The sequence below is a fragment of the Patiria miniata genome, unplaced genomic scaffold, assembly GCF_015706575.1.
Source record: "Patiria miniata isolate m_02_andy unplaced genomic scaffold, ASM1570657v1 HiC_scaffold_13, whole genome shotgun sequence".
In the NCBI taxonomy this organism is placed as follows: Eukaryota; Metazoa; Echinodermata; class Asteroidea; order Valvatida; family Asterinidae; genus Patiria; species Patiria miniata.
Genome location: NW_024037051.1, coordinates 2,988,907 through 3,004,882, shown reverse-complemented (window position 1 = coordinate 3,004,882; position 15,976 = coordinate 2,988,907). Strand labels below are relative to the sequence as shown.

Sequence of the window (15,976 nt, the reverse complement as noted above, 5' to 3'; positions counted from 1 at the left end):
ATTCATGGAGCATTCTCCCTCAGCTACATGTACGCTGCGGAAAACACAACGCTCCATGGATCACCGTCCACGACTCAAAGCATTTAACATTGGTATACCATCCCAAGTATAGTTGGTGCAATTAGTTAAGTTTGGATGTAGCTGCACTGTTGTTGCCAACACTCAAGAACCGCAATGTACCATGCCAAACTTGGCAAAAGTCCCTGCACAACTGGTTTATGTACATGTACATTTCTCACAGTCACGGTCCCCATGCGTACGACCAAATTACATGACCAAAATGTAATGAGCTAATTGGTCAATGTGCACTGATTGACAGCTAGAAAAATAGCAAATTAAATAAATTCTATTATCTGTGGTGAAACTCGAAAATAGCACAGGGAAAACTTTGTTTGTGGACCAAAAGGGGCCTCTCTATTTCCGCCTGACTGAGTCACTGACTGACTGACTGAGTTTGAATATTCCTAACTGAGACTTTTGCATCCAGTTCAATTTTGCAAGCCAAGTCTGCATTAAAAAATAGCAAAAATCATGTGTACAGTCCTTGTCGCTGAACTTGTTCAATATTCTTCAATTCCACTGGACATACATGACATTCACCTCTTATTGGTCATATAAATAAAACCTACACAGACAATGACTGACAGCATATTACAAATCAATAAATTACATGTACAGGATTTGTCTTGATAAACTTCTTCAGAAATGCAATAAATCAGAATAAGGACTAAAGATCAGTAAGGACTGCATGAAATTGTAACAGATTAGAAGTAAATCCCCCCATTATTGTCCTCCCCAATGAATTTTATCAACCTGATCCCCTCCCAAAAAAGTTTGTAAAATGTTTCCTGCTTTTCCCCCCACACGCCTTATAGTCTGAGTATCACCCGTTATCCACGGAGCCATCTCCTGTCTAACGTCTGATGTGTCAAAGCATGCAGATTTATGCAAGCCGCGCGCCAGCCAATCGGAGCCGACTTTACTAAATCGTGACGTACGTCATTTCATCCCAAAATCAGGACTAACGCTGTGATTGGTCAGTTCGAATGCGGCGTTTTGTAATACAACAACAGCCGGGAGCGCATTCGCGTAACATGATACCGAGCGCCGTGCGCTGTGACATTTTTTGTTTTTAAATCCATGTCTATGACGCGCAACGGGTGAATGACCGAAGACCTGATAGACCTATAGAAAGCGCCTGCTGATTGGTCAAAATCTAGGAAGTCAAGAGGCGGGGTCTTGCCTAACTAATCAACAAATCTGTTCGTGCATAATAGACCACGGCATTTGCTGTGGTCTATTGCATAGACTACACACGCCTTCCATCCCCACTAAATATCTCACCATTTTATCCTCCCCAAATGACCTTCCCCAAAAGTACTTGGGACTCTACCATGTACAACCACGTTTCACACACAAAAACAATAATATTAATCACCATCAAGTCACCCTACCCCGTTATCTAATCAACAAACTTCCACATAACGCCCCCAAATCCCTGCGACCTGCCTACAATGCTTGCAAGTGCTTCCCCCGACTTGTTACAAACAGCCGGTGCCAGTTAAGCAGTGCAGTGCCACTGTACTACAGTCGACTCTCGTTAATAAGAGGTCCTTGGGACTTTACAAATTCCCTCGTTATAACGGGAACCTTGTATTATCAGGAGTCGAAAACAAAGAAAACATAAGAGTTGGGACCAACAATTTTTCCTTGTTATAACAGGAACCTTGTATTAACAGTGCTGTTATTAATGAGGTTCGACTGTTATCACAAATTGTTGAAAGTTGACTGGATTGACATGGACAGCCATGAAGCCATGTTGCAGCTCAGTACTTTTTTCCAGTCCCCAAAATGAAACATGAAATACATGTATAAGGCAGTTTGGCGGCAACCTTGCCCCAGGGTGTTAAGCAGTACGCGCCGACCACTACCTGCTCTCTCACCCTAGTATTGGATCATTTGCATATGTGCAAAATTTTTGAACACGTATGCAAATGAGGAATAGTCTAGTGCCTGCCCATGTGCGTTACATTAAGCGTTTGTTTTTGTATGCGGTGTCTGGGGTAAAAGCACAATCAATTCGTCGCTCCGTGAGTTACGAAAACACGATTGTTTTCAAAGTTAAAATGTTACAGTCTTATCCCGCCAATATGCAGTATCACATTTCATATTAATATGAGCAAATTGGAAATGAAAAGGAGTATTTCTGAGAAGGCGTGGACATTATAATTACAATGATCATGAAAACACGTAATGCACGTTGGAAATAACAACACCAACTACATGATATAAATCCATTACTAGCAAATAACGGTAGCGAATCATCTAGGGCACAGGAAGAACGTTTCCTATCCAGGGCTTACTATTGGAAACGAGGTTCGAAATAAAGTAAGCACTGGGGACGAGGTTGGTATGGCAGGAATCGAGACCAAGCACCCATGCTGTGCTGACTGAGTACTTGTAATGTTGAGGAATTCTAGTCTTTGGACACACAGCTGACTTTTAGATTCGGGTCATTTGTATCACAAATTTAGAGTCCAATTTCCTGTCCTTGTTACTCTGAGCTCTGTAATTTGCCATTCCAGCATCATTAACCCTAAAAGAGCCGGGGGGGGGGGGGGAATCTGCCCCCCCCCCCTCAACTTTTTCCGCGATAGCCTTAAAAAAAGTTTCACAATTTTTCGTCACTCGATGGCCGAGATCTGGTCAAAATAACCCAGCCTGATTAGGGTTAAGAGTGACTTATTTTTGAACATTTAATGCATGTTGGTATAAGGTACATTTACAACAATAAATAATAATATTAATACTGATAGTATGTATTATTATTATTATAATTATTTACATAAGTAATTAATTAATTGCCTAATGACCAACATGTAGGGATAATAGTGAAGCAAAAGCGTTAAGTTTATCCCTATACAGGGTGACCCCCAAAAAGTTGTGCAAGCAGATATATCGTTAAATTTCTAAAAAAAGAATCTAACATGAGTATTTCATTTTGATGGAGCATATTAATTACACTCGTGTACAATCAGTGAAAATGTCATGGAAACCCATTCATGCAACCAGAGGTGTAACAGATAATAAAAAGATATGTTTTCAACAATTCCAATGGGAATTACACATTGCACTATAGAAATCGCTCAACCGGCACTCTGCAACGGGTCTTTTCATTAACTGTGTAAATCGCATTGGAACGGGTGAAAAACACATTGCCATTCATGTTGTACCTCTTGTATGCATGAATTGATTTTCACCAAATTTTCGCTGTGATTATACACACAGAGTACAAACAATATACTCCATCAACATGAAATGCTGATGTTGGATACCTTTTGAACAATTTAAAGAGGTCTACTTGCACTCTTCACTCAATCAACCATAGACAGAAGAAGAAACTTATCAGTAGGGTACACTAGGGTAATATTCCTGTTCCTTCCCCCCCCTTTTTTTATTTACTAAAATGGGCCAGAGATCCTTTAAACGATTTTGGCCAGCTCAGGTAGGATAGAAGAATTGAAGAAAATGTCAAAAACTTGAGCTATGGGAGGAAAACCCTTCAGATTTGAATTTGAGGACAACGAAATGCAATCATGCATGTATCGTACATGCACATGTACGTATACGACATGACTGAACCAATGCACACCACATAGGCCTACCAGTGCAGTACAAACTGGATGAAAGGTCAGAAAGATGCATTGCTTTCTATACTTACAATGCCTTTCCACTAAGATTCAAAAAGCCAGATTTCAGACAAAAGTTTGAAAAAAAAGCTCAAGCTTGACAGTATTCTGGAGATCACAGGTTCAACACAAGAAGTTGTACTAGTGACATCCAAATGCTTTTTATCGTGAATAAAAGAAATATGCATGTTCATGTAAATATATTTCTAAATGCACACTGAATGCTCCCAGAAACATAATCAAACACTGGCTGTTATGAGTGGTACAGAATACAGACAAGCTGCCTGAGTTGACTAATGTGAGCACTGACGTTTTCCCACAGGAAAGTCGAGGGAAGATTGGACATTCCATGTATGGAGGTAGATTTACTGTACCGTGAATGAATTATTCAATACAAATCTCTGGATGAGGTGTTATAAGCACAACTTTACCAAACAATGGGCCATAATTAACATTCCATTTGAGTAACACTCTGTAAAATTTCATGCCTTTGATCGCTATACAAAATAACCGCTGCACAAACTTTTCCAGGGGATCCATACTGTTCTACAAAAAAATAAAAATATCAAGTCTCCTACAGTGCAGTGATTTCAGCTACTGTCGCGTGGATTTATCCAATACTTTAACAGAATCTCATGCATTAACCCTAACCCCTTGAGCACTTTTACTAGAAAGTATCCTGAATCTGCCAAAATCCACCAGTTTTGTCATGCAAAAATATGCTGGTGTCCATCAGAATCCATCAGTGTAGTACACATGTACCTTGTACACACCAAACATATAGCCAAGGAGTTAAACTGTTGAGATCCTGAATCCATCAAAGTCCCCCAATTGCTCATAATGTGACCTGTTCTGTCAAAAGCAGACGCTTCTGGGCAGAGGTTGAAATTGAGATAGGGCCAAAAAACGCCGTGGGGGTGATTTTATCGATTTTCAAATTTTTGCATATTTGCAATCCTGATCATGTCTAAAATATATTATAAAAGTTTGAAACCCTAATTTGAACTCTACATATATACTATTTTTGATGATTTTGATAAGGTACATGTATATCAGTTAAAGAAATAACTGTTTTGTGACGTTCGTGGCCATTTTCTCCGTTTTCTACTTTTCTACACAATGAACTTCAAAATAGCATAACTCTGCCCAGGAATGACCGGTTTCAAAAATTAAACCGCCTATTAAAAGGAAAAAGAACATATGTTAACAATATGTAAAAATATCATTTTTGACCTTATGCCCAGAAAAGTCTGATTTTGACAGAACAGGTCACATATGGAGGTATCCTGAATCCACCAAAATCCTGCTGTACCGCTAGGCTTACTGTCCTGAATCCATCAAAATCCCCCAACTTTTTCAATATGGAAGTATCTTGAATCGAAATCTTCCAAATGGGGGTGTGGATTTTGATGGATTCAGGTAGATTAGGGTTATTACTACTACATGCACATGTATCCTCAACATCTAGAGTAATATTTGTTAAGATTTGTTTTTTTTTCAAATACAAAACAGAGCACATCTTAGCTAAAGTTGCCTTAAAAAACAAGTGACAGTAGGCACAGCTTTTGTTGGTTCATAAGTGGAAAAGTTTACAAAACGCAGCCTAAAATAAATTAATATCTTATTACGCTAAGTGGTGACCTGACGATGACTAAGTTTTGCGCGCTTTCTTGGACACGATCTCTACAAACCCGGCACCTTCTCCCTCATCTCTACTGGCTTCCTTCCGCTTCACGCTCCCCGCTCCGATGGCCACCTCGGGCAGCAGGTCAAAGTTCACAGTGTATCGGTTCACTCTCTCCTCCAGTAAGGCCAGCCGGCGTTCCTGGCTGACTAGGCTCTGGCACTGTTCGGAGACTTTGTTGCGGAGTTCGGTGATCACTTGTTCCTGCTGCAGGATCTTCTGGCCCTGCTCAGCGATCAGCTTGCGGTGGGCCACGCACGTGTTGATTTTGCGGGACAGGGCCGCGGTGAAGTTGTCACGCTTCTTCAGGCTCGTCTTCAGCTCCATGATCTGCTTGAAGATGTTGTTGCTTGGAAGAACTGTGTGTTTACAAGAGTCAGAGAGAGAATGACATTGTTAGCATGCACTGTATATGTAAACTTCTACCTCTGACCTCAAGTGACAAGCAATCAAGCATCACCTTATAACAATGCAAAGTAATGCAGGTTGGACAGGGAAAGATCGCGCGCACGCTGTACATGTATACAGTGCGCACGCGATCCGACAAACTGACGAACAGCATACAAACAGTGTGAAGAACAACCTGCTATTAGAGATTTTGTAATTTGACAAACTGACGAAAACGTTTACGATCAAATAAAACATATCGCACAACTTCTCTGATTAAATAAGTAACCTGATGGATACTATACGCTTCCTACTTAATGTACACCAAAAGGGTTATTATCGAAACATAAAGGGTAAAATACAACGCCTAGAAAAATGTCCAACTTCAAACGCGAATTATCCTTGAAACAGGGTTTTCGATTTTTCGTCGGTATGTCAGCTCTGCGATGATATATGCACATATGTACTTTCAACATGACTCATTGCTGATGGGTCAAATGTCTTCAGCAGATAATAAGCAAGGGCACGACAATTCAATATCCAAGCGATCAATTTAGGAAATGTCTAAAAATAATTTGGAATTTTTTTATGCTATTACCATAGCTTGATGCTATTATCATCCATTCCAATCAGGAACATAGTTCTTTCCCTCTGCAATATATGCAGCCCCATGATGCAATGTGCTCCCGTAAGGAAATGCTGGTCCGTGCACCAATACACTCACATCAAGGTTTCGGATCAAGGTGGGTGGGACAATAGGTAATATGTCTCCGAAGGTGACTTCAATTTTTCATTACTACAAAATGTTAAAAGGGGTTGGAGGTTGCTGGGGATTACTACAAGTAGTAACTCTTAGGTGTTGGTGCTAGCATTTCCAAAAAACAAAACCCCAGATACTGGCCACATATATGCACCCTTCCAATCGGACACACAAACCTCCATACTTCGCCTGTTCCAGCTGGGAACAAAATGGGGTATTGAATATTTAAAATCCCTAGGCATTTCTGCTAAGATGCAACCTCAATCCTGCAAAATCCTCCAACTGCCTCCATGTTAAAATTGCATAAAGCATCAATCCTCCAAAATCATCCGTTATTTCTTGAATGTGGTCCTTGGAGGGGTGACCACTGCCTCAATCCTGCAAAATCCTCTAGCAATCACTGTCAGTATGTTGAGGCAGAGCCAATGACATCCTGGAGCAGTGCAGAGGATTTCAAATATGATATACGCCTAAATGTATGCACGGCTGAGCATAAACAACACATGGTCCGGCCTAAGACCTTGACACAGTGCATCCTCCAAAATCAGCCACACATTTTTACCATAAAGCCTCAATCCTGCACAATCCTCCACTTTGCAAAGCCAATTTTGGAGGATTTGGGAAGGTTAGGGTTAATGTGAATGTTTCATGAAGCAAGACAGTTTGGCAGGGGCTGACTTTACCTTCTCCAGACAGACTTGGAGGCCCTTGGAACACTCTCTTCTTCTTAAGTGTGGGCACAATTTCTTCGTCAAAATGCTCGATGGCCATGGAGGAGATGTCTCGGAGCTCCTTGAGGAGTTCTGACATCGGGAGGAGGTCTTTAGCATGTTGGACGTGTCGCAGAACTGCAAAGGCTTCGTCAATCACCTGCACCGAGGACACACACAATATTAGGGCAAGTACGCGTACGCTAAGATCAATCTTTTACACCCATATTCAAATTCATCCAAAAATGGTTGCACTCATACTCACAAGAAAAATTCCCCACAGGAAAAAAATTCTTATTTATGGCATGTGTACTAGTACTTGTTCTCATGGGAAAGTATTCATACTTGTACTCATCCAAATGTACTTGTGCTCCAGGTGAAGTTATTACCCTTTGATTTCATTTGAAGGGGAGTTGTTTTATGTTTATTTTCATTTTTACTATTGGTCTCATCAAAACATGACGTTAACTGTGACTCGGCATTGGGCGATATTAATTAATATGTCACATCCCAACTATAGCAACTATAGTTTGGACAGTGCCAACTGTAGAGGGCAGTTCCAAATATAGTGGGGACATAGAGTTACGATCTTGGTGCTACAGTTGGGGTGTAACATGCAATAATTTAAGGTCGCCCAATTGTGTTACTTCACATGAGGCTGGTTGTCCTGATTTTGTCAAAGTCCAAAGACTGAGTGCTATCATGTTTTGGATAGTTAACTGGCTAAGCTTTAAGACCATGAAGACTAGACTTATAGGCCTACATGTCATTGTCAGACTTTTTCACAATTTGGACCATTCGATAGTCTGCTGGTCTGGTCGCATGAATGTAGATAAAATGGAGACGTGGTACCATATGTTTCGCTTGCCAGTTGGTCATGCATGACTGTTAGCTGTCTGTTATCAAGTCTGTTATATTTTTTGCATATTTTCACTATCTCCAGTTTTGGGACTGTCACTCTCAATAGTCAATACACACTACAATCGACTTTTGTTCATATGAGCTCAGCTAGGACGAGATTCCGGTTAAGGCGAGCATATCCGAATCCCGACCTAAATGTGCACATTCCTATTGGAAAAAACATTACTTAATACTTTGGTAGTATGAGAATTTGGTTAAGACAAGCACTTTTTTGGCCCTATTGTGGCAAGCACATTGTTATCAATTCCTGCACGACAAGCATTTTTTAAAGGGAATGTACAACATTTGCTTTTGCTGCAATTTTCAGAAATAAATGGATTTGGAGGACTTGTTTCATGTTTTGGGCTTGTAGATGCTGGAAAAACCAAGAAAACTCATTTTCTTGTTGTCTGGTTCCCTGACTGGGTCTTGATCAAAATTGCTCCAAAATGGCTGTTTTGGACCAGGTACTGGTAGAGGTGATAATAATAAGAAGAAGAAGAAGAAGAAGAAGAAGAATTGTGCTTATATAGCGCTTTTCATCATATCAACGATCTCAAAGCACTTTACAATTATTACCCGCGCTCAATCGGTCCTCGACCATCACACTTTTCACAGGAACCCATTTATACTCCTGGGTGGAGAGAGGCAATTGTAGTTAAGTGTCTAGCCCAAGGGCACAAACACCATGTTCCTGGTACGGTTCAAACCCACGCACCTTCGTACATGAGTCAAACACCGTAACAATTACTGCACCATCGAGTTCTACATGTACATGTAAATGTAAAAAAATAAAACTCCCTGACCTTGCCGGGTATGAAACAACACAGCTGGAGATCCATGTACTTGCTGTACGTCATGGACAGAAGCGATAGCCGTGTCTCAACGGCTGAGAGAATGTCACAGCGTTTGGCCAGTGGGTGCTCTCGTCTCTCTGATTCCCGCTTGGGTAGCTGTGCCTTCAGACTCTTGAAACACTTGGCGTGGTAGCGGTTCAGTTGGCGACTGCCATGACTAAGCAAGTCCTGGCATACTCGGTTGAAATGACGGCAGACCTATACGGGAAATCAAACTTGATAAAAACACCGACATTGCTTCTGGCATGTCTCATCTGAATTTAGTTTAAGCTTCCCACGATTTAACTGTCGAGTTAAATGTGTCTCATATAACCTGTACATGGAACAGTGAATAGGAACATTTAAACAGTCACCGACAGTCAAAAATTCCTTTCACTTCCGCTGCTATACTTTCAACACAGGCTAGTAACCAGCAGTCAGATCATATGTCAAGCAAGCACTGTGACCAGTCAAACTCAGTCAACAGACAAGGCAGGCAAGTTGTTGGTACAGCTGGCATATCAATTGCCCATAGTCAAGGCATAGCTGTATCAAGTTACTTAAACAGCCCCAGCCAGTCAATCCTGCTTTATGTAGGCTAGTAATTCTTAACTTCTGAAAACAGTCACTTGATTGATTTTGACTGAAAGGACTACTTGGCACAGACTGTATGTTTGCATAGGAGGGTTAAGGCATAGTTTACTAAAGGTAAATTAAGAACCCTGTTCCATCGTTGTAGTCGAGTCACCCGTTCCCTCCCTCCAGCCCATGCGCATACAATTAGATGGGTAGCTCGGAGGGCTCCTACCGTTTTCCATGCAAAGGATTCAGGAGTACGACATCCATCAGCTGTTGGGTCATTATTATTTTCCATACACAGTACAGTGCACTGACCCGACTGCTGTTGGATGTCGTACTCAGCATATGGAGGTGCCCTCTGATTGGCTGGCTTTTCTGATCCCTGAATGCGATTCCCAACTACACCATACACACGCATTAATCGATTTTGTGTGACGTATTCTGTGCTCCATAAAATGTTTTTCGGTCCGTGTGTGAATTCGTGCGCTTGTGCTGCAGACAAACGTTTCAAAATCATTTACGTTTTTCACTAAAAATTTGCTGGAATTCTCTTCAAGACCTTTTTTTAGTAAATTAAATAATACTAGCCTAAATCAGACCTGTGCTTGGTTCGGGGGTTTTCTGGCTGAAAAATTCATTTTCTCGCATGATTATTATTATTAGTATTATTATTTCTTTGCGCGAGGCAGTGTTTGATCGATTTGGAACTGATTGATCCGATCCGGAAATAGGAAAAAGGGCATCGGTACTTTTGACGTCGTTCAGTCAAATTAACAGGAGCTTAAAGTTGGAAAATGATTGTGTAGTATCTCCATCACTCAAGGTAAACTTTCTGATCAATGTCACTTGAATTTGTGGAGTAGTTGAGCTGAAAGCTGCCTGAATGATGCTTGCTATCTGGAACTAGGAAAACGACTGTACTAGTACTACTACTAAGTACTAGTAGTAGTACTAGTCCAGTAAATTGGCCACATTCATGACATTTATGTGGCTACTAATGATTGGGGAAAAATGTTGCAACCTGACGCCACTTTTTTCTTCATATATCAATCATCTCAATGAAGATAATTCATTGCAAAAATGATGATAAGACATGAAATCTTGGACTCAGACACATTTCCAACTTTGTTTAGGAAATAGGCCCCCAGTCCAGGCATTGTCAGGACTCAGGTACTTCAGTAGGGCCTAGGCTAGCCCCACTAGTGTGGCCGTCGGTATGCTGCGCTGCGCAGCATACCGACGGCCACACTAGTGGGGCTAGGCCTAGGCCTACTTGTTTTTGTTTAGGAAATGTTCTTGACTTTCCATAGACTTTGTACACAATCGTGGAAGTGGCATCAGGTTGCAACCCTTTTTTCCAGGAGTGCATACCAATCTCAGTTCACTGATGTGCTCATATGTAGTGTGTTGCAAAATCTGCCGAAGAATCATATCAGGCAGCGCGACTATTCTGCAAACCTTCAGCTCCTCGGCCTCGTCAGGCTGCCTCTTGGCGCAGTCTGCATCTGGTGCACATCCCGAGGACGAGGTTGACGATCTGTGCATCGAGGAATAAGTTTTATTCCTCCATACTCTGTCTTCACTCATTGTTATGAATTGTTGTGAGCAGAAAAACAAAAACAAGAAAACCTGGTTGCCTCTGTCCACAAAAGTGTGACACTGACACTGACACTGACAAGACTTTGTTTGGTCAATCAGTCATTCATTCACAGTGTGTAAGTGTAAGACCGTAAGGTCATGGCCATATTCTGCTAAAATGCAATTCAAAAATCTGTCAGATTCATAAAAAATCTTCCAAATTCCCCAGAATTACTCGAAATACACTATAAACATGTAAAATCACATGCAGACTAGTAGTATTGCCTTAGTTAAGGTTCAACTTACATTATAAACAATCTTTAGTCACATAAAGATGTTATGAAAGTGCGTAAATTTCAGGCAAAACGTGGGGTTGCGTCGACAAAGTCAGGTAATTCCCAGTGAACTTCAGCACCTAGATCAGTCAACCTGTCCCATTATGCAAGATATTGTTGAAAAGATTGAAGCTTTTTTAAACAAATGTGCCATTTTTTTTTCAAATTTGCTACGTTTTTCTGTCAAATATTCATTTTTGCAGAATTCTGCAAGAAATCTGCCAAAAAATCCAATCTGTCAAATTTTCTATCAAACTCGTTGACAAAAAATTCTGTCAATCTTAGCTGAAAATCGGCTAAAACGGTCATCCTAAATAGAGTGCGATGGATAACACGGCATTTAATTTTAGTTGGGCGCCTTCAGCACTAACCGTTCATTAATATATACATGTAGAGCAGGAACTAGACAAATCAGATCCTGAAAACAAAAGCACGCCCTCTATCGCCAGCTTAGATATTACGGACATTGAAGGCCGGTCTATCCTTACGCAATTTACCGACTTCAAGTGTCCCCCCCCCCTCCCCCCTGCGTACCCTAGAAAGGATATGGATAGGAAAAACAAAAACAAAAACTTTTCTTCTTCCAGGTATAGCGCAGGCTTCATGGAATGAAGATACGGTATGCTACAGCATTATTGGTCATTTCTCTTCAAGTTCAAGTTTCCGATGAGCTTGCCGGGAGGACGGACTCAGTGAGCAGGGGCGGCGGCGGGCCGGGATCATTTTGTAATTGTAAAATATGTCTGTGTCTGTGTGTCTCCCATAACAACTTCTGTTAAGCTATACAAAAATATGATTGCGTAAGGTTTGGTTGGGGCAGTTCCTATATAATTGCATGCTTTCTTCTTAAATTTGACTCATTATAGATCGATTAGTATATACAGGAACTTTTAGGGGAAAAAGTATGTTGGGCCTTGCAGCCTGATGTGATGCATATGGTAATATATAATAACCAAGTATACATGTACGTATCGGATAGCTGGGAATACTGTATCGGATCGTTTGGTTTGGTTTTCTTCCAGTTGGGTGACACAGTCTGATATGTTATATAATACAGGCACCCGGCCCAACGCACACAATATTTTATGCAATAATGAATGCTTGTGAGTGCAATGGTAAGAATAATTTCATTCGGTGAGAGACGAATTTTCCATTCCACGAGGTGAAGCCAAGTGGAATGGAACATTCGTCTGTCACCGAATGAAATGAAAACTCCGGATCGACGCTCATAATTATTATCATGGTAATGAAATGTTTGGGCGGGCACCAACAATTCTGTAGTATGGTGGCCTTTTAATTTTTAATTTTTTTTTTTGACGTAGCTGGGGTTTTAAGGGCCTTAATTGTCTTTTTATTATACGCTATCAGGGGCGGATCCAGGAATTTTCGCAGGGGAGGGGTTTCATCAGCAAACAATCTGAAATGTAAACAGGTTTTTTTCTCCGGACACTTGGCCTCCGTAAAATCGAAAAATGGGAGGGGGGGGGGGGGGGGCTGGTACCATAATAATTTCAATAGGGGGTGCTGTTCAAATTCGACGAATATTAACACTAGATTACAGAATGGTGTACCGTATTTTCAGCAGCCGGACATTATACCAGTATAATTTTTTTTTTTGGGGGGGGGGTTCGACTTATTTTTTGGGAATTTGTATGATAATTTTTTTTTTCGGACAGAGCTGGGGGGGGGGGGGGGGTTACCCCCCAAACTCCCCCTCTGGATCCGCGCCTGGTTATTCAATTGTTAACTTTTTGAGCTAGACTGTCAAAAAATATAGTCAGAGAATCACCCGTTGTCCACCGTCAACGGAGCCCTCTCCATCTCCGGTCCCACGTCTGATGTGTCTAAGTCTGCAAATTTATGCGACCCCGCGCCAGCCAAACGGAATCGTCATGACGTTATTTTCATTCCAAAATCTTGACTAAGCTGTTGATTGGTCAATTCGGATGCCGTGTTTTTGTAACACAACAACGGGCATTAAGAGATCAACGACAAATCCGCCATTGGCTTTCAAAACGGGTTACCGAAGCCGTATAGAAGGCGCCCGCTGAATGGTCAGGTCAAGACGCATTCACGTTTTTGTTGCATAATTCGCCTAATCTCCTCGCGTATCACATACATGTACCAATGCTGTGCGAGGTATTCACTTCAATCAGGCATTTCGTTGACAAGTTAGGGCTCTTTAAAGTTTGCATATATTGATATTGCACAATTCTGAGAAAAAAAGAGAATTTTAACGTTTCGACTTTTTTGTAAAATTGATAATGAAAGATGGCATTTGTTTTTGCTTAAAACACTCTTATTCCACGATTTGTGTGCTATTTCTTTAACGAATGTGTAGTAGACATCAAAGATTACAAAATCAATATCAAAATCAAGTTCGAAAAAAAAAACACCACCATTCGTTTTTTTTTCCTATTCGGCGACAGCTGTTTTGTTTCACGTTTTTATTTTCTCCTCGGCAGCCCTGGCCTAGCTGCACTGGAGAAAAATCAAAAGCGAACCAAAACACTTTGTCGCCAAATGGGGGAAACACTAATGGTGGTGAGTGTTCATCTCCATGCACGTTCTGTCTTTCGTGTGTAGTGCGTACTTGGTGTGTTGTTGTTTGTATCCTTTTGTAATATCCAATGTTATGGATTTATTGAAATTGTGTGTATAATTATTATGTGAACTTGCCGAATAAAATGTATGTCCCATACGTATTTGAAGGCCTTGGCTGTATTGCTTAAAATACTTCACAACAAAAACACAAGGTATTATAAGAATACTATATAGTGACTCGATATATTTAAGTTCGTGCATTATACAAATTACAATACTCTGTTTATTTTTTTGTCGTGCGTTATATTATTTCTTTTATTTTGGTGCGTAGTAAGCGAGGTCGTGCGAACAATTAAAATCCAACAAACAAGATGTAATCCACTATAGTACAATGCAATTATCTCGGTAGTCAAGGCAAACGTAAAAGTACGGCACGCATAATCATTCAAGTTATTTTAAGATATCTCTAATCATTATTTAAAGATAACACCAATTATTTCAAGATATCGCCAAACATTTCGAAAATAATGCCTCGGAGTCAGTATTTCGGGCTATTATCAGCTACTATTATTAAGCAGCAGCGTAACTACGGTCAAACTTCTGGGGGCACCTGGAGGTGCTTACGGGGGCGGGGGGGGGGGGGGGGGGGGGGGGCCGCGGGGCACTGAAGCCCATTATTTCAACAGTGCAGTAAAAAAAACCATTTCCAACTCCACATTTCAAATGGAGGGGGCACGGGCATCCGCAGGCGGGGGGGGGGGGGGGGTATGTGCCCCCGTGACCCCCTCCCTTGCTACGTCACTCCCCAGTGGTTTTAACCAAAAGTAAACTGCTCGATTACACTATTATTCTCATTCATAAATATCTCTTTGGTCAAAAAGTGAAGAACTGACATGGCTGTTTTCCCCAAAAATGACACCTAAAAGAATCGATTTTGAGGATTTGTACCCAAAAAAACACCCAAAAATAAGTCCCCTTTGTCTTGCATTAATTTACACGAAAATTACCGGCAAATGGAGAAAAAAAATAGACGGAATAATTTTCTTTCCATATCAATCTTTTGATACTTCAGTGACAGTTGATACTTTTTAGCCATAACAAAATTGTGTAAGCTATACGACATTGTAAAAACTGGCCGTCGGCACCGCGTACCTATTAAGGTCAAGTCCTACCAATTCACACAAAAACTAGCCTTGACCAAGGCTATCAGCTTGTTCCCATATGAGCTTGTTCCCGCTACCGCACACCGCGCGCGCAGCGACACAATGTTGTACTATAGACCGCTTGCAGACGCGATCGATAATTGACGCGCTAAGGTGAGCGACGCCATGTTCTGGGACAAAATGTGCGTGGATAGATATACGCCTGTCCCACAACATGGCGTCGCGCGCCTTCGCGCGTCGATTATCGAACGCGTCTGCAAGCGGTCTATACCGTTAGCGTGTGCTTTTTGTGCATGTACATGTTGTACTTACGCCCCACACACACTTCCGCAAACAGCCGTACAGTAAGTCGAGGCGGAACATAGCCTTGACGCAACCGTGTATGCCGAATATGATAATTAGTACGCGCTATGGTAAATAGTCTTCTCTCATTGGATAACGGCTGACAAAAAAATGAATATTTATTGCATTGCATAATACGACCAAAGGTTTATAAACCAGACGGCCTGTGGTAACAATAATTATTGTAAAACACCCCCTTAAAATCTTAAATAATAGTAGAATAATATTTATAAAGTTACACATAGTTTGGGTCGAAAATGAAATGAAAAGGATGACAAATTAGACCTTCAAAAAACGGCAAACGGTACAAAACCGCACGCCGGCAAAAACGATGTCACCATGCACAGAGGCCACGTTGGGGCCGTCCACTGTAGGCACCGGCCCGGGTGGCGCCATGCAGCAAGACACGCTGCGCTTTCACGTTCAGCGGCAAAAAAAGCGCTCACACTATTGAGTATATCTACCGCTG

At 41.3% G+C, this 15,976-nt stretch overlaps 1 protein-coding gene across 1 annotated transcript; it reads right to left on the bottom strand.

The window, feature by feature from the left end:
• Positions 1 to 5,083: 5,083 nt before the first annotated feature.
• On the bottom strand, positions 5,084 to 11,273 carry LOC119719858 (F-box only protein 28-like). Its single transcript, XM_038189350.1, has 4 exons — positions 10,917 to 11,273; positions 8,937 to 9,185; positions 7,204 to 7,390; positions 5,084 to 5,732 (listed from the first exon to the last, which is right to left on the bottom strand). The coding sequence occupies exons 1-4, from the start codon at positions 11,130 to 11,132 to the stop codon at positions 5,341 to 5,343; spliced, it is 1,044 nt and encodes a 347-aa protein (XP_038045278.1). The 5' UTR covers positions 11,133 to 11,273; the 3' UTR covers positions 5,084 to 5,340.
• Positions 11,274 to 15,976: the final 4,703 nt, after the last annotated feature.

Excerpts from the sequence above, each read along its gene's own strand:
- LOC119719858 (XM_038189350.1), bottom strand. The coding sequence starts at position 11,132 with ATGAGTGAAGACAGAGTATGGAGGAATAAAACTTATTCCTCGATGCAC. Across the intron at positions 9,186-10,916 it reads ACATCAGTGAACTGAGATTG|GTCTGCCGTCATTTCAACCG; the intron begins GTATGCACTCCT and ends TTTCCCGTATAG. Across the intron at positions 7,391-8,936 it reads GTTGTTTCATACCCGGCAAG|GTGATTGACGAAGCCTTTGC; the intron begins GTCAGGGAGTTT and ends TCCTCGGTGCAG.